Source organism: Erpetoichthys calabaricus, chromosome 1 (genome assembly GCF_900747795.2).
Source record: "Erpetoichthys calabaricus chromosome 1, fErpCal1.3, whole genome shotgun sequence".
Taxonomy (NCBI): domain Eukaryota; kingdom Metazoa; phylum Chordata; class Cladistia; order Polypteriformes; family Polypteridae; genus Erpetoichthys; species Erpetoichthys calabaricus.
The window spans coordinates 117,119,671-117,143,081 of record NC_041394.2 but is presented as its reverse complement, the minus strand read 5'-3'; the positions used below and the strand labels follow the sequence as shown (position 1 = coordinate 117,143,081).

General features: G+C 37.3%; 2 protein-coding genes across 2 annotated transcripts in view; one reads left to right on the top strand and one right to left on the bottom strand.

Annotated features, from left to right (window-relative positions):
• Positions 1 to 6,545, bottom strand: part of LOC114644301 (cystine/glutamate transporter-like) — a 56,285-nt gene extending 49,740 nt beyond the window's left edge. The window contains exons 1-3 of the mRNA XM_051931768.1: positions 6,461 to 6,545; positions 4,490 to 4,738; positions 1,422 to 1,548 (exon numbers count right to left, since the gene is read on the bottom strand). Of these exons, the coding sequence (XP_051787728.1) occupies positions 1,422 to 1,548; positions 4,490 to 4,738; positions 6,461 to 6,545 (461 nt within the window). The remainder of the gene's footprint in view (positions 1 to 1,421; positions 1,549 to 4,489; positions 4,739 to 6,460) is intronic.
• The window catches only part of LOC114644348 (cystine/glutamate transporter-like), a 621,881-nt gene that overhangs the window by 349,097 nt on the left and 249,373 nt on the right, over positions 1 to 23,411 (top strand).

The following is a 23,411-nucleotide window of genomic DNA, read 5'->3' as shown; positions in this document are numbered from 1 at the left end:
ATATGTAGGATGCTGAGACCATGGTCTCCTGGATAATGGACTATTTGTCAGGAAGACCACAATTTGTGAGGCTCAAGGACTGTGTCTCAGTTGTTGATGAGGGCAACACTGGAGCACCACAAGGAGGTGTCCTATCACATTTTCTTTTGTCCTTGAATTCCTCAGACAATAGTGTATATATATAAAACACCTAGTGATGTTACTTGCAGAAATTTTCAGATGATTCTACACTAATGGGGTGCATTGACAAGGCAGGTGAGACAGAATATAGGAGTCAGGTGGAAAACTATCTATCTATCTATCTATCTATCTATCTATCTATCTATCTATCTATCTATCTATCTATCTATCTATCTATCTATCTATCTATCTATCTATCTATCTATCTATCTATCTATCTATCACATAGTAGGATTCCTAGATTTTGTATTATTTAGGTTTAAAATTTTTGCTTGGTCTTTTTTTGGTTTTAGCTATTAATGTACCTTCCAGAAGCTTTACATTTTCAGAGTATTTGATAGGTAATGGCAAAGAATTGCTGGATTAATTTTTACTCTATGATTCTAATGGTAAAAAGTCCTTATCCTTAAGGAAAAGTCACTGCACAAATTAAAAATCTACTATTGTACAAGATTTTTTTTGTGTGTGTACAAGAAAGTCCTCATGAGATTTTTTTGTGTACACATGCGTTAGTGTTTCTGGGATACACATATCCTTTTAGGGGCTCTATATATTTAAGTTTAAGTATAGTTTTAATTGTTTTATTGTTTAGCCTATGAGAAAGTTGACAGGGAATTCATGGGCCTATATTATTAGCTGGGTCTTTCCAATAAAGGTATCGTTGGTATGGTTTCAAACTGATATCGGTACTTCATTTCCAAATGTCATTTTATAGAAATTCTGAGTTATCGAGATTCTTTTGCCAAAAGGGTTATGGAGACATTGAAGACTTGCATGTTAAAAAGATCTTGTGAGCATGCAAAAAAGATCTTGAGCGCAATGAGAAATAAGAGTTTTTTTGATAATGTTCCTTTAGGGGCTCCATAGTTGTGGGAGGTCTGACTACAGTAAATTAAACATTTTATTTTGTTAATCTCTTGTGGCACAATGTCAGCAAACTTTCATCATGGTTGATAATATGATGTAAAAAACACAACATACAGAATTCCACTCTTTTCTAATTTTTCATGAAATTATGCCATAGTCTCTTTGCTATTTTGTCTTTTAAAAATAAACCAGGTGATAGGCCATAGGCCACACCAAGCACCAGTATCTTTACTCCATCAATGCAATCTAAATTTTTAAGTTGAAGGTAATGTCAGTTCATTAATCCTTCTAAAATGCAGAACATGCCAAGCCTTAATCATTAATGCTAAGAATACAGAATATATTACATGCACTCTCATCTCACAGATACTTACCGAATTATGATAAACTCTACCCAGAGACGAAGAAATGCTGGCAAGGGTCCCAAGGTTTCCAAAAGATAAATGTAATGCCCACCGGACTTCTTAATGCTTGTGCCTAACTCAGCATAGCAGAGTGCTCCTAGAAATTAATAAACATATTCACAAATCTAAAACAAACTAAGAAGTCATATGTGTTTAAGCATAGACCCTGATAGTTTAAAAAATACATTGTCATACCATTTTGGGACTAATTAGTTTTTAACAAACCAAATATGCTTGGCATACTGATGGTCTCCTCTTATTTGTTTTGGTCCTTATATTCAGCACAGTGTTAACATTATAATGTTTCTACATTTCAGTGTTTAAAAAAAAAATGGAGACAAAAGTCCCTAGAACAGTGACATGGAGGATTAGTTAAGAAATGTATGGATTAACAATGACAAATATCTGTCTTCTAAGTTCTAGAAGCAAAATAGAAATGTAATTTCAGTGCAAAAATGTAATCATTTTGAACTACTTGATTTTATTATTCCTTAGAATTGTCAACAATAGTTTCTTAAAAATGATTTACAGCAATTTTTAGAATAATCTTTTTAAACTAAAGAAAAAAGGTCAATTATTCGCCCTCAAGGGCAAATACTGCAAAATAACTTAGCTATACAAATAAGATGAATAAAATTGTGAAAGAGAAAATGATAAGATCTGTCACTACTCTAAAGAACAAGTAGGATGAAGCAGAGTGTCTGCTTTCAGAAAACTCAAATCCACCACACTCAGAATACCATTTGCCATCTGGTCACAAACTCCAATTACAAAAATAAAAATTAACCATTTCAAATAATCCCTCACTCCTTCTTCGAAAAGTTTATTTTAATTGACAGTTGCAGGCTGTAACACGAAATCAGATTCCTAAGAACTATGTTGCTTGGCAATGCAGTTTATGTCATTCATTCATTCATATGCTCCTGAGGCGAACCCAGGATTTCTAATTTAAACCATAAAAATATCACACATTTTCAGTGCCACCCCTTCCTACTGTATATGCACATCACGCACTGCACATGGGGCTTGTGATTGAAGGAGTGACGTGTGGTTGGAGGAGGGGAGCTCCTAATGGTGTTATTCACGAATCATCAAACGGATGTTGTTCACAGTCACCTGTTGTGATCATGTTCCATTAATAAGCAGAAAGCTACTTTCAAGTCAACACCAGTCAGGAGCACAGAAAGAAAGAAATTAAAGCATGAGCAAGCAGCTCGTGCTGCACTTGCAGGTGTGTATAGAAAACTAAATTTGTCCAACTTCCAGTAAGTTTGCTAACTTTACATCAATTGCCAATACACTAAAGCTAGCGACTTACTGGAGTAACAAAGGAGTAACAATAGGATCATGTGATATCAAGTTTTGACATTGAGTGTTTAACAGATATTATCTAATGTTACAGGAATTAGCTATCACATGGTTGAGGATTATTTGTTACAGCCATAAAGACCACAGGACCTTCACACATTGTTAAAGGCTGCTAAAACTGGTTGACATATGAGTGTTGTTGTATTGATGACATGTTTGTAAATTTCAACAACACACAGGCTCTCTTGCCTACTAGTTAGTTATTGGCCAAATTGTGGAAAAGTATCCGGCAAGCAACCTCTGACATGCAAAAATAGCAATTAGCTCAGATTAACTTCAATTGTTTGTTAATTTTTTTGGCAGCTAACATTATGGATTTAGTTAATGCCCTATTGTTATCTGCTGTCATTGCAAGGACAAAGTTTATATAAATTCATAGGTGTAGGTGATATGTTAGCATCTTCATTTTTAAATATCTAAATATTCAGCTTCATTTTGGCCCTGTATTTACTGCATTAAGTAAGTTCATTAAGCACGTTCAGTAAGTAGTAGTATTAGTAGATTTTATTATTATTATTATTACTATTATTATTATTAGTAGTAGTAGTAGTAGTAGTAGTAGTAGTAGTAGTAGTAGTAGTTGTTGTTGCTGTATTTTATATTATTATTACTACTTGTAGTAGTATTTTATATATTATTACATATTATTATTAGTAGTAGTAGTACTAGTAGTAGTAGTAGTATTAAAATGGTTGTTTTGTTGTTGTATCACATATCACAAGTGATACTGTTGGCTATATCAAGTAAAAAGGCTAACAGCGCATTCATACCTTAGAACATTATTATTATTATTATTACTACTAATTAGGTCTTCATTTAGAAAGTAAATAAATCAATTAGTATATCATTGCTGTTAAATATCATTTAAGGAGGATCAGGTTGGGAAGTTTGGGGGATGGGGCCCCAAGAAGAAGATTCCGCTCAGGGCCCCAGTTTGGCCAGAGGTGACACTTCCACGCAGCCTACATAGAGTATATTCATCAAGTCCTATTGCTCCTTGAGGTTACTTATCCGTCTACTAGTATTACATGCTGTTATCCCATCTGTTTAATCTTTTCTACTAGGGGTGGGAAAAACCCAAAAAACAGAAACATTTTGTGATGCATCATGATTCCCTCTCTTAAACAATTCTGAATCAATGCAGAAAACTTCATAATTTAACTGTTAAATTGGTTTATGAATGAATTGGAAAATATGGACTATGCAAAAAAATTCAGATAAAAAATGTACAATAGAAGAAATAATTGAGCACAGGGTGGGTCATCATCTCAGGTTGTGTGCTGTCATCTTTCGTAACTTAATGAACAATTCACGTTACCGGCTATATATATATAATTCATTGCCAACAACAATATGGTCATGCCTATGAAAGTAACATGGAAAACGATGGCATGTGCATGGATTCTTGAACACAAAATTGCAGTATGGTGATGTCACAGTAGAACAATTAAAATAAACCAAAAAAATTACAACAACAGTACTGCAAAAAATAGAAATCAAAAAATCTTTTTGGCTTCTTGCATCCAAGTTTTGATTTTCCTTAATCAAATAAAAAAAGTCTATAGCACATGTTTGTTCATTGTAAAATAATTTACAAAAATCAGACAGATTTGCAATATTTTATAGTTGCTGATGATCCTTTACCCAGACTAGAGTGTTCTTTCACTTACCAAAAGTAGAGAAAATTCCCGTGGCCAACCAGATGATAAGAGACATGCCCACACTGCCAGAGTTTTTCAGGACACCTTTGGGAGCAATAAAAATCCCACTTCCTACTATTGAGCCCACAATAAGGCACAATGATCCCAGAAGGTTGACTTTTTTCCTCAAGTAAACTGTTCCTGTATTTGCCATTTCTTCAATGAAGCTACTATCTGTATTAAGTGTTTTTGGTCGCTGTCCCACTGTTCCTCCCTTTTCTGTTTAATACAATGCCCAGTGATAAATAAAAAACTCTGCTCATCTACATATGCTTTCCAAAGTAAATGAGAAAAAGGGCTGGGACAAGGAAATAAAGTTGTAAAACTACAGTAGGTTCCTCTGCAAAGCCTGACACTTAATAATCTGAAACTGAACTGTTTTTTGTAAACTTTTCAGTTTCTTTCAGTGATATACTGTACATTGCAATTAAATGATGACATCTACCATTTAACAATCAACCAGAGAATGTGAAATTAACAGAACTGAATTGAATTACACAGAAAATCTTCACTCAGATGTGTGACCCATTCAATGTCTTAAATTTCACACAGCATCATCAATTCCTCCACCCATTTTCTAACCCTGGCTAGTCCAGAATTACAAAATAACAAAGAACCACAGTCTATCCAGACAGCAGCAGGTGCAATGAAGGGCCTTAGATTAGGGCAAAGGTATACCTTTCAACATGACAATGAGCTGAAGCACATAGCCAAGGGAACATAGTAGTGGGTTCATCACTAATATGTGAATGTCCTGGAGTGACCGAGCCACAGCCTAGACTTGAACCTGATTGAACATCTCAGTAAGGATATGAACACAAAGGTACATCAATACCTCCCATCCAACCTGACAGAGCTTGACTGGCACTACTAAGAAGAATTGGAGAAGATCTCCTAATCCAGCCATTGTACCCAAGAAGACTTGATGCTCTAATTGCGTCCAAGGTTGCTTCAACAAAGTACTTATGTACAGACATTTAATTTTTAAAATTTTTAAATATATTTACAGAAATATATACAAATCTATATTTTTATTATAGTGTATTATGTGCAGGTCAATGATTATAAAACAGGATTTTATACATTGTAGGGTAAGGCTGTTATGTCAGAAAATATGGAGAAAGTCTAATGGTCAGAATACTTTATGAATGCACTGTATGCTCATTACCTAACAATAATGTGGCCATACAGTAAGTGGGTCCCACAACCTCTACTGTTTATGTATTCTTTGCCATTGTAATGCAGATGAGATACGATATTTTCAGTCATTGGTCAACCGCTCTATAACTCTTGTCAGTCTTGTTTCCACTATTATCCAATTTGCAACTTATTTTAATAACAATGGTCATGCAAATTTTGGGAACTGCCTTACTTAAGGACTAAAAAGGCATCCAAATTTCTATCTAGCAGAGTGTGAGATAGAATAACATTTGTATTACATGAATTCAGGGGCAACCAAACAAGATGAAAATTAAAGGCGAGATCAGACACACACATTTTAGCATCAGCCAAAAATCAAATCAAAAAGAATACAGCAAGTTAAAACTCTGAAAATCAGCTCAAGGTAGCTAAAAACTTATTAGCAAATGATCTGTTTAAGCATCTGTGTATTTTACTCTTTTCTGTGCTATTTTTGTCTGTGAAATGCTGGTGCACTTTCTTAATAGGTTTGAGAAGAAACTTACAGTATAACACAATACCAGAACATATCCTTCACTAGGTTATTACCTGTTAGTTACATTTACACCAATACCATAGTACATTAGCTGACTTTGTCCTATGTATTAAATTGCAATTTTATAATTCTCAGAATCAAAGTAATTTGTACTTATAGCTAGAGGTGAGAGATTCTTAGTTCTTTTCCTGGTTGGCTTTCTCCAGACGCATGGAAAGATTCTCAGCATGCTTTCTTTTTTCTTTTCAGGGGGTCTCTTTATTTGCCTTTGGCCACAACTGTTGCTTTCATGCTGTACTGCAGTTTCTGTTTGAGGATTTTACAGGAATTGTCCAGGCATGCAAGCAACATTACGCCTGCTAGGGCAGCTGGTGATATTATTTATTATTGGACTCATCTTTGGAGACTTGCCTTATGATATTGTATATAAGGACACTACTCTTCTACTAGTTATGAGAAAAGCACTATATAAATGTAATGAATTATTATTATTATTATTATTATTATTATTATATATCTGTTTTCTAAGATTGCATTGATTTATTTGTTTTTTCTTTGTTACTTATTCATTAATATTCATACATTCTTTTATTGTAACTTTCTCTTTGACATCTTGTAAAGCACTTTGAGCTACATTGTTTGTAAGAAAATATGCTATATAAGTAAATGTTGTTGTTAACCATCTTTAGAAAGGCAAACCTGTGGTTTACGTGGGTCTCTCTTTTGCTTGTCTCCTTGTTATTCCTCAGCAAAGATGGACTAATGGCAACCTCGTCTCAGCTCCAATACAGATGAGTATTCCATCCTTCCAGTTCTGTACAGTTGCCCTTTGGAGTAAAGGGACTGCTTCAATCTCTGTTGTGGTCACTCCTTTTCAGCCATGTGTTCTGGCCCTGGGCAGCAAAATTATTGCCAGGTTAAGCTGTAGCATGGTAAGAGAAGAACAGTTAGTTAGGGTGTTACATGGTTTTTTAGGGTAGAAAAGTGACCTAGTTATTGGCTTCTTTAGTGCAAATAAGCCCATCCTCCTGGTTGACCACTGGTACAAAGCTCTGTCCATCAGTGTTATTCATGCTTGATTTACGATCCTTTGTTGAGAGGTTCAGTCCATTTTGTACTTTTGAGAGTGATGTTCTTGGATGTTTCATGGACTGGTATCAATCAGATAAGGCTGCAGATAATGCATTCTAAATGGAGGCCCATTTAGGCAGCTTGAGACTTTTTAGCTGGCAGTAAGAGCTTGGTAAAATAAATAATACCTGTCTGTCCTATAACAACACCTTGCCTCTTCCAGGACGGGAGCTATATATTCCATCACTCCATTGGAAGTGAATTCATGGTCAGAACAGAGATAGAGCGCCTCGGTATCTTGCCGAAGCAAATTATCTAGGCAGCCTGCCTGCAATTGATGGTTGCACAGTTTTTGTTACTGTTCTAAACTTTCTTCTTTGCTTTTCAATCAGGAAACGCCCATCTGGTGCCCCAACTTTTTCTCCTGTGGTTGTCCCAAGTTCATACCAGTCACATATTGGCAGGATCACACCACCATGGTAGAGCAGGTGGAACTTGTTGTTGTTACAGTGGTAATTTGATACATTTTAAGTATTGTGTTGGGCAAGGGTTTTTTCAAGTTGTGGCCTTCCGTTTTTGGAATATTTCACAACAGATTCTGTCTGGCACAAGGCTTTCTCTTCCACACATCAGTATTTGGGAATCTCTACTGCACTGTGAATTATACCATGAATATAATGACAAAATGTTTACTTAATGTTTCACAAAGAGATCCATTTGACCCTGGTCTTTGACTTTTTAAACAAAACAACTTGGCCTCACCCATTCAAGCTGCTGTTATAGACAAGCACCAGTGAAGAGGAGTCATCAGGCTCATTGAAGTGCATAACTGGATGTGTTGCACTTATTAAGCTAATGTACTTGTGATGTACTTATCCTGTCTCAAGAACAAGTTTGCCTTTTAAAAACTATGTGTTCTGTCTCTGAAAAGTCTTCTCAGAAGAACTCATACTAGCAGGCTAAAACACAGCAAGCCTGTGTAACTTAGAACCAGGGGTTGTAAGAAATGGTCTTGTGCCAACATAAATTATGCTTTGTGGCAGATGCATTCACTACCAAAAAATCTCACAGAAGCATTCCTAAAATTATAGACTTATAATGCTAAACAACTTTTTACACTTTCTAGTTAACAAAATACCAGAATATTGAGAATGTCTTAATCAAATACAAAAGCATTAACAGATAAGGTACATTTTGTAGTAGCTGAGTAACATAATAAGCTGTTTCAACAGAAAAGGAATAAAGTGTCTTTAAAAGTTCACTTTATAGACATTACGGGAAAAGTTCTGCTTCTTCCTCCTACAGGAATTATACTATAAATAATGTAATAAGAAACACTAAACAGAACTCACTGATTCAATTGAACAAAAAGTGTGTTGAAAACTGTGCAAATTACCAGTCATCTTAGATGTGCATGTGAACATTTATGGGTAAAAGTCTTTGTTCTTACAGTTTTAATTTTAAGCAGTCCCTAATTAGACATGGCAATGAACTCATTTCAAGAGAGCAAACAGAGGAGCAGTGCTTTATGGGTGAATGGCCTTTCACCTCTGTTGATGATAAGTTTGACATGTTGATTTTATTATTTTACAGACATCCTCACTAAGAAGCTTCAAGTTTAAGGAGGGTATTATAATCATTGGGGACTTTAATTATCCGAATATTTACTGGGATAACCTTTCAAATGGAGTATGTAGAAGTAATCAGTGGCTGTTTTTTAACACAGTATGTTAAAGCACCAATGCTGGGTGAAGCTAGTCTGGATTTAGTATTTTGTAATAATCAAGATAGAACTGACGGTGTAGAAGAGATTGAACCACTAGGGTCAAGTGACCATAATATAATACAATTTTCAGTGTTTGGGAAGGGTGCACATATAAACTAACATTTTCTAAAGTAATTTTACAGTAAAATGTTCCTTGTAATTTTACAGTAAATCACTGGCAGTAGAGTTGCCAGCCATTTACTGTATATTTACAGAGAAGCTGCTGTAATTGACATTTACAGTATTATACTGTAATTTCAGAATATAGCATGATACTACAGTATATAAATGTAAAGTAAGTGGCTGGCAACTCTGCCAAGGAAACATTTTACAGTGTACATTAGTCAAAAGCTTTAGAACACCTCGGTTTTTCTTTAAATTTAATCAGCTGAAATGCACACACACATGCTCAAACCTGCATATGGTGGTGGAGCCATAGCCTATCTGAGAAGCAGTGGATGCAAGACAGAAAACTCTGAATAGGGCACCAGTTTATGACTGTTTTATTTGACATTTTACCTATAATTGACTACATTGCTGTAAATAGAGTTTGCCACTTTTGCTTAAGCCAGATTTATCTGGTCAACTATACTGAATGTTTTATATAGTACTTAAACTTTGCTCAATAGTGTTTTATGCTTCTCATGTTTTCATTTTTTAGATTTTGATTGGTGAAATTGAACACTTTCTTGGAAGTGCAGAATAGGAAAATTGCACATTAGATGTAAATGACATTTTAAACATATTTTAAATATATAATATTCATGGAATCTTACTGACGCATGTATTATTTTATCTTCAATGAGTTTTATTTAAACTTAAAATGCAACATTATTGCTTTTCTAAGGCAAAGTTAATTAGTCAATAAATAGATTAACATTTTACTATCACTTGCTTTTGCAGTTGAGGTTATCCAGACTGCATGAAGAGGCAAAAGTACTTTGTCCTCCAGAATCTCTTTTTGCATATATAAATGCTGATATTGACACGGTAAACAGTGAATGTTTTAAACATTCAGAATTAAGGGAAAATGATGTGAGAGGAGGAAATGGATATGAGTATATGTGTGGATATACGTATAGAGAAACAGGAAGGCCACTGGGAAAACAGGTGCGTGTTTGTGAAACTGCTCAATAAAATAAAAGGAACGCTTTTGAAAACACATCAGATCTCAATGGGAAAAATATCCTGCTGGATATCTATACTGATATAGACTGGGTAATGTGTTTGGAATGAAAGGATGCCACATCGTTTGATGGAAATGAAATTATCAACATAGAAAGGGCTGAATTCAAAGACACCCCGAAAATCAAAGTGAAAAAATAATGCAGCAGGCTAGTCCATTTTGCCAAAATTTCATTGCAGCAACTCAAAATCGTACTCAGTAGTTTGTATAGCCGCCAAATGCTTGTATGCATGCATGGCAACGTTGGGACATGCTCCTAAAGAGACGATAGATGGTGTCCTGGGGGAACTCCTTCCAGATCTGGACCAGGGCATCACTGAGCTCCTGGACAGTCTGAGGTGCAACCTGGTGGCGTCAGATGGACTGAAACATAATGTCCCAGAGGTGTTCTATTGGATTTAGGTCAGGCGAGCATGGGGGGCCAGTCAATGGTATCAGTTCCTTCATCCTCCAAGAACTGCCTGCATACTCTCACCACATGTGGCCGGGCATTGTCGTGCACCAGAAGAAACCCAGGACCTACTGCACCAGCATAGGGTCTGACAATGGGTCCAAGAATTTCACCCCGATACCTAATGGCAGTCAAGGTGCCATTTTCTAGCCTGTAGAGGTCTGTGCTTTCCTCCATGGGTATGCCTCCCCACACCATCACTGACCCACCACCAAACCAGTAATGCTGAACGATGTTATAGGCAGCATAACGTTCTCCACAGCTTCTACAGACCCTTTCACGTCTGTCACATGTGCTCAGGGTGAACCTACTCTCATCTGGGAATAGCACAGGGCACCAGTGGTGGACCTGCCAATTCCGGTATTCTATGGCAAATGCCAATCGAGGTCCATGGTGCCAGGCAGTGAGCACAGGGCCAGCCAGAGGATGTTGGGCCCTCAGGCCACCCTAATGAAGTCTGTTTCTGATTGTTTGGTCAGAGACATTCACACCAGTGGCCTGTTGGAGGTCATATTGTAGGACTCTGCCCATGCTCATCCTGTTCCTCCTTGCCCAAAGGAGCAGATTCTAGTCCTGCTGATGCGTTAAGGATCTTCTATGGCCCTGTCCAGCTCTCCTAGACTAACTGCCTGTCTCCTGGAATCTCCTCCATGCCCTTGAGACTGTGCTGGGAGACACAGCAAACCTTCTGGCAATGGCATGTATTGATGTGCCATCCTAGAGAAGTTGGACTACTTGTGCAACCTCTGTAGGGTCCAGGTATTGCCTCATGCTACCAGTAGTAACACTGACCGTAGCCAAATAAAAAACTAGTGAAAGAATAGTCAAAAAAGATGAGGAAGGAAAAATGTCAGTGGCCTCCACCTGTTAAACCATTCCTGTTTTGGGGGTTGTCTCATTGTTGCCCCTCTAGTGCACCTGTTGTTAATTTCATTAACACCAAAGCAGCTGAAACTGATTAACAACCCCCTCTGCTACTTAACTGACCAGATCAATATCCCAGAAGTTAAGTTAAAGTGTTTCTTTAATTTTTTTTGAGCAATATCTTATAATTTACAATTGAATTACTATATATTGGACTACATTAGTGCTGCTGCCTTGCAGTTCGGAGACCCAGGTTCGCTTCCCAGGTCCTCCCTGCGTGGAGTTTGCATGTTCTCCCCGTGTCTGCGTGGGTTTCCTCCGGGTACTCCAGTTTCCTCCCAGAGTCCAAAGTCTTGCAAGTTATTTAGATTCTAAATTGTCCCTAGTGCGTGCTTGGTGTGTGTGTGTGTGCCCTGTGGTGGGCTGGCGCCCTGCCCGGGGTTTGTTTCCTGCCTTGCGTCCTGTGTTAGCTGGGATTGGGTCCAGCAGACCCTCGTGACCCTGTAGTTAGGATATAGCGGGTTGGATAATGGATGGATGGATGGATGGACTACATTTTTAGAAAAGGAAATGCACCTGTTTTCAAGGAATTACAGTCAACAATCAATTAAGCCTCAAATTTGGTAAAGACCCCTTCACATAATTGTGATGTTTGAAGGTCCTTACTCCAGCTCCAACACTTTCACAATCAGTCCCTTGAAAATTCAGAGTCTCATGTTTGTATTTTCTAGCCAGACATTCTCTTTTAAGTCTCGCTTATCCGCTCAGAAATTTCTGTCACTCTCATGTTTTGATTAGCCCCTGTGGAAAGGACATAAAGATACACAAAAAAGGTTTGGGGTTCCACCCCATATATTAACAATAAGTTAATAAAGGCTGAATCCGGATTGTGACTGTGGGAAGCGAGTGGTGGGCTTTAAAAGCACAGAACAGAAAGGAGTGGTAGAGAGTCCATCCCCTCTCAAGGAGATTGGTTCCAGAGTCCACGCTGTGCGTCAAGGTGAGCCAGACTATATCTAGCCGGAACCTCTCAACCTCGCGCACTAGCTCAGGCTCCTTCCCCTTCAGAGAGGTGACATTCCACATCCCAAGAGCCAGCTTCTGTACCCGAGGATCAGACCACCAAGGTCCCCGCCCTCGGCCACCACCCAACTCACACTGCACCCAACCTCCTTGGCCCCTCCTACAGGTAGTGAGCCCATGAGAAGGGGGACCCACGTTGCCTCTTATGAAATTGTGAAATAAAACTAACACTTGAAATGTCCTTGAATAAAGTTCTGAAACTTTCAGATAATTTTTTTATTAAGTAACTGAAATTCAAGTTGAGACAACAGATATTATGTAGTTATGTATGAGAGCTGATATTTTCGTACATATTTCATACATTCAGTAATATAATTTTTTCAGAAGTTTAATTTTCAATCAAGGTTTATCTGAGGCTCATATATTTGTTTAAAAATACTTACAGATGTAACTTGATGATTTACATTTAAACAAATTCCTCAAAATGAAAACAGAACAAATAATTGCACCAACTACAACATTAATATGGTAAAATAAATACTTTTTGATAGTATACAAAAGGTACCACATAAATGTATCTCAGTTTATATTGTATATGTAAACCTGTTTACTTTCACCATTTAAATGTTTCTGATTTTGTAAAACATTAAAGTTGATGGTACAGGTTTGTAATTACAGGTAACTCATGCTCTGAGGAAACAAAATCTTTGTTTTGTTAGCTTCTCTGAGTGTTACAACTACATAGACTTAAGTAAGGTCTTGGCAAAGAACATGTTTTATTATTAAATAATTGTTGGGGAGTGATATATTTAATAAGAATGAATGGAATAGAACGGAGGGAGGCACACGCTACAGTGGTAGCACTGCTATGTTCACATCCCAGTCCTTCCTGTGTGAAGTTTGCATGTTCTCCCTGTGGCCACATGGGTTTCCACCAGGTGCTCCAGTTTCCTCCCACAGTCCAAAGACGTGCAGGTTAGGGTAATTGGTGATGTTAAATTGGCCTCTGATATATATGTGTGTGTATGTTCACCCTGTTATGGACTAATGACCCATCCGTGAATTGTTTACTGGATTAGACTCCAGCTACCCTGTGACCCTTAGAATGAAGCAGGTTTATAAAATGGACGGATGGATTCTCACAAAAGTAAGATGCAGTAAATCAAAATCTGATATACTAACCAATATGAAAAAATTATATTATGAATTGAGAAAAGGTATTTTTGAGTAAATAAGGTATAAATAAATTAAGATTGTTTATATAAATACATTATACAGTCTTATTAACATGTTAGGAGACAATAGGAAGAAAGCCATTTTTGATATAGAAATAGTTAAGACAGTGATGAACACAATTAACATAGACTGATGAGCATGAATAATTAGCCAAGAAACGTCATCACAGCTCAGAAGTATGTATCTTTGTTAGCTGCTTGAGGCAGGGAATTAAAAAGGCTGTAATATCACCAGAGCTTTCAAATCTAACTGATGAGAAACTACGTTAAAGCATTTGGTGAAAGTCGTTAAAACAGTCTTCAGATTATGAATCAAAACGAAAGCCACCAAAAATAGCAGATATTGAGAGAGCATTCTAAATCAGCACTAATCAGGAATCAAACTGGATCCCAAACATTATGTGGTGGCCATCGTACCTGCTTTACCTCATACCTCAGTGAACTGGCGATCTCAATGCTGTAGCCACTAAAATGAAATCTTTGCTTCTTTTCTTAAGCTGAGGAAATTCTTCAGCTGTACAGAATCACAATATTGGATTATCTGCAGTCTGATGTCTGCCAAAATAGCAGCCAGTCACTTGAATCCTCTCATTGTTGTTTCCTCCAACTTCATTTGATCTCACCCTGATCTTGATCTCAGTGTAAGGGAATATCTGTGCTTTTCAGAGCTTTGATTTTGAATAGAGGCATTCTGAAATTACAAGCTCCAGACAGCTACCCAGTGAAATTTTGCTCTGCTGCCTTATCAATATGTCATCTATCAAAACTTCCTTATTAATCCCACTCTGTCCAACTCAGAGTTATGGGATCCAGGATTTATCCTTGCAGCATGGATTTTGCTGCCTCCACCAGGGCGACAGTCTGTTACAAATATATGAACACACGCATGCTGAATCAGTTTTGAGTCACCAACCAACCTATGATCCCTGCCTTTGGGGTCATGGAAGAAAGCCAGAGTACCAAATTAGAACAATCACAAACACACAGCAGACATGCAAATTCCATAAACAAACAATGTTCGGAATGAGATTTGAACACATGACTCTACAGCTGTAAAGCTGTGTGGTATAGCGGGTCCACAGCTCCCATCAAAGGCCAGTTTTAAAATAAATAATCACCGCGCTTGCGGCTTGGTGAAGGTGGTTGTGTGGCTGAAGCGGTTCTCAGGGTGATTCGTGATGTGGGCGTTTTTCACCTTAGTGCACAGGTGAGAAATGGTCCGCATCCATGATTGTTCCTGGGGCTGCTGATTTGCCACACAACCACCACGCCCCTTCACCAAGCCGCAAGCACGGTGATTATTTATTTTAAAACTGGCCTTTGACGGGAGCTGTGGACCCGCTATACCACATTCCACCCCCCATAAGCCTCCAGCTGCACGGGAAGGCTCCACGCCACTGTCAACCCTATGCTACAAACTACACTGCACTAAAACAAATAAAAGCACTAAAACAAATCCCACAATAAAACCAACCCAAGCCCCCTTTATAAAAACAGGACATAAAAAGAATAAGAACTTTTAAAAGACAAATAAAAACAATCAATAAATAGATGTCCATAAAAAAGCTCTGTCCTCCTTCGGCTTGGGTCCGTGGGTTCTTTAAAATCTGGCACCAATCCTGCTTGCTGCTCAGTCTCCTCTTCTGTCCCCACTGCTAGCTCATCCCACTGCTGCCACCAAATGTAACGATGACGGGTTCAAGGGCTCCCGGACAGAAGATGGGAGCATACAGCAAACTTGCATCATCACAAGCTGTAGTGCAAACCACTGTGATACTAATATTAATATTTAACGTATGACATCAGTGTTTATAAGCTGTCCTAAAGTGTGATAAAAACTCCCTTATGACTTTATATGTCTACTACTGCTATGCATGCTGAAGTTGCTATTACTCTTTGTTGACTATTTTTGTGAAGGGTACACTACTTTATCTGTCTCTAGTTCAATTCAAGTTTATTGTACTAAGAAGGAAATTTCATTTTTCAAAAGATTTTTACAGAAAGACTAAGAACTTAAATCATCAAGCATAAACTTGGTACAAATAAATAAAGTAACTCACTAATTATAATACTTAAAATAACACCACAGTATACATATTATATATGAAAATTACACCCGAAATTAAAACTTAACTGATGACTAAGATTTAAGTCGGTGGATATTTATTAAACCAACTTATTTAGAATATTAATAGCAGTTGGAATAAGGAAGTATTGAACTTGTTTCTTTTTATCCTCAGGAGCTTGAACCTGTGACCCGATGTCAACAATTGGAATTGTGAATATTGTAATATAGTTCTGTCTGACAGGATGCACTCCACAATTGCTGCTTATAAAACAAGTCTATCAGATTTGATTGCTGGAACCTTGTGATTTTACTGCTCTACTTTACAATTGCATTTATGTCATTTTTGTAGCTAACATTAAGATCTTCAAACCAAGCAAGCAGAACCTAAGTTAAGGCACTCAATTCAAAATGTAGAGAAAATTTACATCATCTAGAATTCACATTTAAAAAGACTCAACCTTCTTAGACACTACAGCCACTGTTGTCATTTTTTGCAGACTGCATCTGTATTTTGATTAAAAGTCAGTTATGGGCCTTTGATTGTCCCAAGATAAAATGTCTGCTACTTAGTCTTTGATGATTAGTTCTTGTGGGCAAATGATTTTTCCTTTAAAATAAACTGTTAGTTCTTTGGTTTTGTAACATTAAGTTGTGTACATCACAGCATTCAACAAAATCTTTTACCACTGGGCCAAGACTTAACCAGGCTTACAATCACTGAGTCATTTACAAATTTTAAAATTAATTTAGTTTTTTGCAACAACTGTTAGTGTAAATAATGCAAAAAAGAGATGAAATAATACACATCTGAAGTTAGTCTGTCAATGAGAGCAACAGGCCAGGCCATTAAACTATTAACTTTCAGCCTTTGAAATCTGTCTGTTAAAATGTTACAGCTACCCTGTAGCACTGCCACATAGAAAATGTTATGTGTTTGCCACTTATCTGTCCGGTCTGCTTGTGCAGACAAAGAAGTTAACCCATACATGTTTTTTTGGAATAGACAGGTGATTGACAGAAGCACCCTTGATGGCTGGACTTCTGGTTTCAGATTTAATTCGCATTAATCGTTTTCCAAAAAGAGTAGGAGGACAACAATCGGAGGAAAAAGACTAGCAACCTAGCTAAACGGATCAGCAGCTGCATTGACAACGTAAAAGGAAATACACCTAAAAAGACATGTTTAAATAAGTGAAGATCAGCATTTGTCTCCAGAGATGTGAATTCTGTGAATCCTGCATTGGTCTTAGTTATGACCAGCAGATCTGGGTGAGCCTGTTGAAGTTCTTTTTTTATTATGATGCAGTACTGACTGTAGAAACGTTTTTACATATAAACATTTAGATTATTTCGTTGTTCAGCTTCTACAATTCGTCCATTCAAACATAATAAGACAGATTGAACTCTGGACTATTGAGTGAACATTGGGAGGGGCTGGGCTATGTATTTCACTGTATATATATTTATTCACAATTGTAGGGGTTATTGTGTGTTTAGGACAAAAAAGATCTTTGTTGCTTTCTTCTTTGTGTCTTTCTTTTTTAAACATATATTTTTTTCTGGCTTTGCTAAAATTTCCTCGTGTATGTCTTTTATACCTACACTGTATATATACATTTGACTGTTTAAAGTCAATTATATCGAAAGGAGATGTATGGCGGGGCTGTTCATTGGGCGATACTGGCCTATCCTTTTATTAGCGACCTTATTCTTTAGGAAGGTGAGCAGTATTAATCGGTCAGGTTTGAGCATATTGATTCTGATTTGCAACAATCCTACCAACTTGTAGTGGCGACACTCCAGCTTTCCATTTCTCTCACGTTGCAAGGCACTCCCTGAAGTCACATAAACACAAGCTTAAGAATCCTTAGAGATGCAGATTCAACAGCTCTTTGCCAGGGTTGATTCGGCTATCTCTACTTCTTGTCGTGCCCTTTGTGCCCCAGGTTGAGTCAGCTTTCATTGTCTCCTGCTCCAAATGACAATAACGATGATGATGATGGAACCTGGGAACACCGACAATAGAAGCAGGGGCCCAGGTCATCTCCACTTCCTTAATCTAGCATCGTCACCCACAACCGCTTCAACCCTCTCCACTCCCCTAATGTTCCTGCAGACAGTGGTGACATTGTTTGTAAAAGATACTCAATCTTGCACCAACTGAATTTAACAGTTACCCGACTTTAAAATATTTGTGTCGTGTTTCCAGGGGATATAAGTTAAAGATGTAGAAATAAGAGAGAAGCACAAGGGCAGGACTATTGGGAAAACTGTAATTTAATTCAATATCAAAAGTTGGAACTCCTGAAGACAGATTTCACATTCTACATTTAGGCCACGAAGTAGAGGACTCCAGCTGCAAGAATAACTCTGTAGATCTGATGAAACTTAGAGTTGACTCTTGGCCTTAAACATATGGATGAGAACCTTTTGCAAAAGGTAAAACATCAGCTTCGTTGACAACTGGGACATCTTCTTTGAGAGACAGCTTTTCTTCAGACATGATGGCCTGCATCCAAACAGATTCGGCACATGGGTCCTTTCTGACAATATCTCAAAGGTAACCTGTCTTTCTTGATTATGTAATTTTAGTCCTAATGTTTGCTATAATGACATGTTAGGCACTGTATAAGCACTATAATAACATACCATAGTCTAACTAAAAACCTAGACAAACTGTATAAATGTCCATCCATCCATCCATTTTCCAACCCACTGAATCCGAACACAGGGTCACGGGGGTCTGCTGGAGCCAAACCCAGCCAACACAGGGCACAAGGCAGGAACCAATCCTGGGCAGGGTGCCAACCCACCGCAGCTGTATAAATGTGAATAGCTTAATTATCATTTCACCTATAGATGTTCACTGTATTAGAACTATAATAACAGAATATAGATTAAATAAAAAAATCTGCACAAAGCGGCATAAACATGAATAACATAATGAACATTTCAAGGTGCCATAACACTCCCATTCAGCTCTGCTCTTCCGAGACCTTAAATGTGGCTTTACTAACTATTACAGCATTAACCAGCAGGACATGTTACATCCACTATCTCATCAGTGATAAGAATAAAAGACTTTTTTACATGAAGTGAAATATGGCTCAGCTAAGATTATATGACAGTGTTAATTTAAACAGCACCTCTAAATTACAGTTTTGTTCATTCAGTTCACCAAAGCAAAAAAAAGTCAGGGGTTTAGAAAGTATTTACTTGAGCCAATTAAACTGTAAAGAAGCTGGTTTTTGGTACTTTCACATCTTTTGTGTATCTTGCTGTGATAAATCAAGGAGTGTTGCTGTCTCTCATTTAGACCTCCAAAATATAATTCGTCTTTTATTAAGGAATTCTCAGACTTTTTATCTATAATAATAACTAACTATGACATACTGTATTCCTAATTGTAGGCGATTTCAATTTTCATGTGGATAACCAATGTGACCCGAAAGCAGGAGAATTCTTGCTTCACTCTTTTCATCTTAGTCAGCCAGCTCACACAAAAGGAAAGACACATGCTGGATTTAGTTATTTCAAAAGGATTAAAAGTTGATCAGTATATTAGATGATTTTTGCATATTATTTGATGTAGAAATACTGATAACAACAATTAATGAGAAGCATATTTAAAAAAAATGTTATTCTGATCTGCAGCTTCAGTGTTTTCTAATAATCTAAACAATCTGTTCAGTTGTAGTGCTTACATTAATAGTGCTAATAGCGTAACCAGTAAGATAGAAAAGTTTAATGCTAAGGTGAGAGCTGCAGCTGATATAGTGGCACCTTAAAAGACTGTTAAGTAATCCTCAAGTGCTATCATATCTTGGAACACACTAAGAGTTTCTGATTTAAACAGAACATCCAGAGAGCTGAATGTAAATGGAGAAAAACTAAATTGATATTCCATTATGAAATATTGTATACAGTAATCCCTCCTCCATCGCGGGGGTTGCGTTCCAGAGCCACCCGCGAAATAAGAAAATCCGCGAAGTAGAAACCATATATTTATATGGTTATTTTTATATTGTCATGCTTGGGTCACAGATTTGCGCAGAAACACAGGAGGTTGTAGAGAGATAGGAACGTTATTCAAACATTGCAAACAAACATTTGTCTCTTTTTCAAAAGTTTAAACTGTGCTCCATGACAAGACAGAGATGACAGTTCAGTCTCACAATTAAAAGAATGCAAACATATCTTCCTCTTCAAAGGAGCAAATAAATCAATAGGGCTGTTTGCTTTTAAGTATGCGAAGCACCGCGGCACAAAGCTGTTGAAGGCGGCAGCTCACACCCCCTCCGTCAGGAGCAGAGAGAGACAGATAAAAAAATCAATACGTGCCCTTTGAGCTTTTAAGTATGCGAAGCACCGTGCAGCATACTTAAAAGCTGCACACAGAAGGTAGCAACGTGAAGATAATCTTTCAGCATTTTTAGACGAGCGTCCGTATCGTCTAGGTGTGCGAACAGCCCCCCTGCTCAATCCCCCTACGTCAGGATCACAGATAGTCAGCGCAAAAGAGAGAGAGAAAAGTAAGCTGGGTAGCTTCTCAGCCATCTGCCAATAGCGTCCCTTGTATGAAATCAACTGGGCAAACCAACTGAGGAAGCATTTACCAGAAATTAAAAGACCTATTGTCCGCAGAAACCCGCGAAGCAGCGAAAAATCCGCGATATATATTTAAATATGCTTACATATAAAATCCGCGATGGAGTGAAGCCGCGAAGGGCGAAGCGCGATATAGCGAGGGATTACTGTACACAAATAACTGAATATAACAATGCAGTCCACTTTGAGAGGCAGTCCTATCTCTCGAAAATTATAAATGATAATGCTGTTAACTCAACAGTTTTATTCTCAACCATTAATCATCTCCTGAACCCAGATGACTCAATGGAATGCCTCCTAAAACTACTAGTGAAACGTGTGAGACATTTGCTAAATTTTTAAACATAAAATAAAGGATGTTAGAAATAATATATAACACTCCCCAAAATTAATCCTGCTGAACTCCAGCATGCCCTTTTAAGTGAGTTATATTTTTTCATGGAAACAGATATACCTGAACTACGTACAATAATTTCTCAAGTGAAAAACCCTCCACCTGTATCCTTGACCTAGTATCAACAAGCTTTTTCAAAGAAGTCTCCAGTGTGCTAGTTGATAGCGTACTTGACATAGTGAACTCATCATTATATACCCGGGTCTTCCCTGAGTGTCTAAAGACTGCAGTTGTTAAACCCCTGCTGAAGAAAAAAATATCCTCTGTCTTTGACAATTTTAGACCAATTTCTAAACTACCGTTCTGAAGCAAAATTCTATAAAAGACATTTTAAAACAGCAAATTATTTGATTAAACATTCTATTCTTGACAAGATTCTGTCAGGTTTTAGAACAAATCATGATACAGAAACTGCACTGGTTAAAATAGTTAATGGTTTGCAACTTAATGCACATAGAGGCTTTATATCTGTTCTTGATCCATTAGACTTGGTGCAGCATTTGACACCATAGACCACAATATTCTTATAAATCGCCTTAGACAATTGGTGGGCTTCTCCTGCAGAATTTTAAATTGGTTTCAGTCTTATTTAACAGATAAAAAATTATTTGCTATATATAGAAATCATATTACAGAGATCCATGATATTCTATATGGTGTACCACAAGGATCTATTCTGGGTCTGCTGCTTTTATTCAGCCTACATGCTTCCATTAGGCCAGAGCTACCAACTCTTAAGCAGATTACACACACAGCTTTTTTATTGATAGTTCCTGATGACCCTTTGATCCAATGTCTTAGCATGTATTTCCGAATGGATGAGTAGTAACTTTCTCAAGCTAAATAAGGAAAAAACCGAAATCTTAGTGATTGCCAAATATAGAAATAGTGAGGGTATTAGAAATAAACTTGATTCCTTGGGTTTAAAATTCAAGGCAGAGGTAAAGAATTTAGGGGTAATCATTGACTCTGACCTAAACTTTTAATCACATATTAATCAGATTACTAGGACTCAAGGAATATGGCAAAAGTTAGATCTCTTATAACATTACTAGACACTGAAAAAGTAGTTCATGCTTTTGTTTTTAGTTGACTTGATTACTGTAATGCACTCCTAACAGGACTACCTAAGAAAGACTTCAATCGGTTGCAATTAGTGCAGAATGCAGCAACCAGAATCTTAACTAGAAAAATAAAATATGAGCACATCTCACCAGTTTTAGCATTGTTATGTTTAGAATTGACTTTAAAATACTTCTAATGGTGTATAAACTCCTAAATAATTTTGACCTTTACAATATATTGGAACATCTGTCTCCCTACACTCCAAGTCATAACCTTAGATCTTTCAGTGGTGGTCTGTTTATAATTCTAAGTGCCAAGCTTAAAAGAAGTAGTGCTGTCATACATCTAAAATGTGGAATACTTTACCAATCAAAATTTGTCAGGCTAATACTGTGGAACGTTTTTAAAAACTACTAAAATCCATTATTTTAATATGGCTTATTCATAACTACATTTTAGTTGTACTCCTAATAGACTCTAAAAAACCTCTGCTTTCCTCTCTTTTCCAGTTTTTCTGTGCTGGTGATTTGCACCACCACCAACTGATGCAGCCACCTGTGATGCTGGAATGAAGGCAGGTGCCTCCGCTATCCACGAGACCAACTTCATTGAATACACTCATATGAAGCCCGGAAACAAAGAGGAATGAATTAAGTTCACTTATGTTATGTAGAATGCTCAGTGGGGGCTGAGTGGTCTTTTGCCCTTGGAACTCCTGCCGATTTTGTTTTTTCTACAGCTCAATTGGAGTTTTTTTTTTTCTTTTCTCCCAGACATCTGATTGTATTACCAAACTCACCCTTTAGAGACCTATCATGATGTTATATATAAGGACGTTACCCTACTTGATATTTATGTTTTATCAGATCATATAGATTTATTTGTTTTTTCTTTGTTACTTACTTTTTAATATTATTGTTTAATCTTATTTGTTTTTCTCTTTGATGTCTTCTAAAGCATTTTAGCTATATACTGTAAATAAATAAACTGAGACAATTGGTGACAAGGGTGGAATTTGCACTATGAATGGGTGGAATGTAGTGGCGATGCTGTGGAGAGATTAGCTGACATCACCGGGAAACACACCACTGACACTGTTCAGAGATGTGCTCTGCGTGGCTGACTAAAGGAGCTCTCCATTTAGCTCATGCTGCCAGGTTCTTGCCTCTGAGCTGTACATTGTGAGTTCACAACTCATTGCTGACAGTTCACTACAGAGCAAATCTTCAAAATGAGATGTTCATTCTTATCAACACTATTAAGTGCCCTCAGATTTTCTGAATGATACACTAGTACAGGCCTAAGGAGAGCATCACCACTGGTGTTAATAATGAGCATTAGGATAAGCCTATCCTTCGATGGTTTGTTGCCCTTAGCTTGTTCTTCTATGGCAATAGAATAAATTGCAGTTTCATCACAGTTAAACAGTTGCCTATACAAATAGGCACCTTCTGTGGTTATTTTCTTCAGTTCTTCTTGGAACTTTT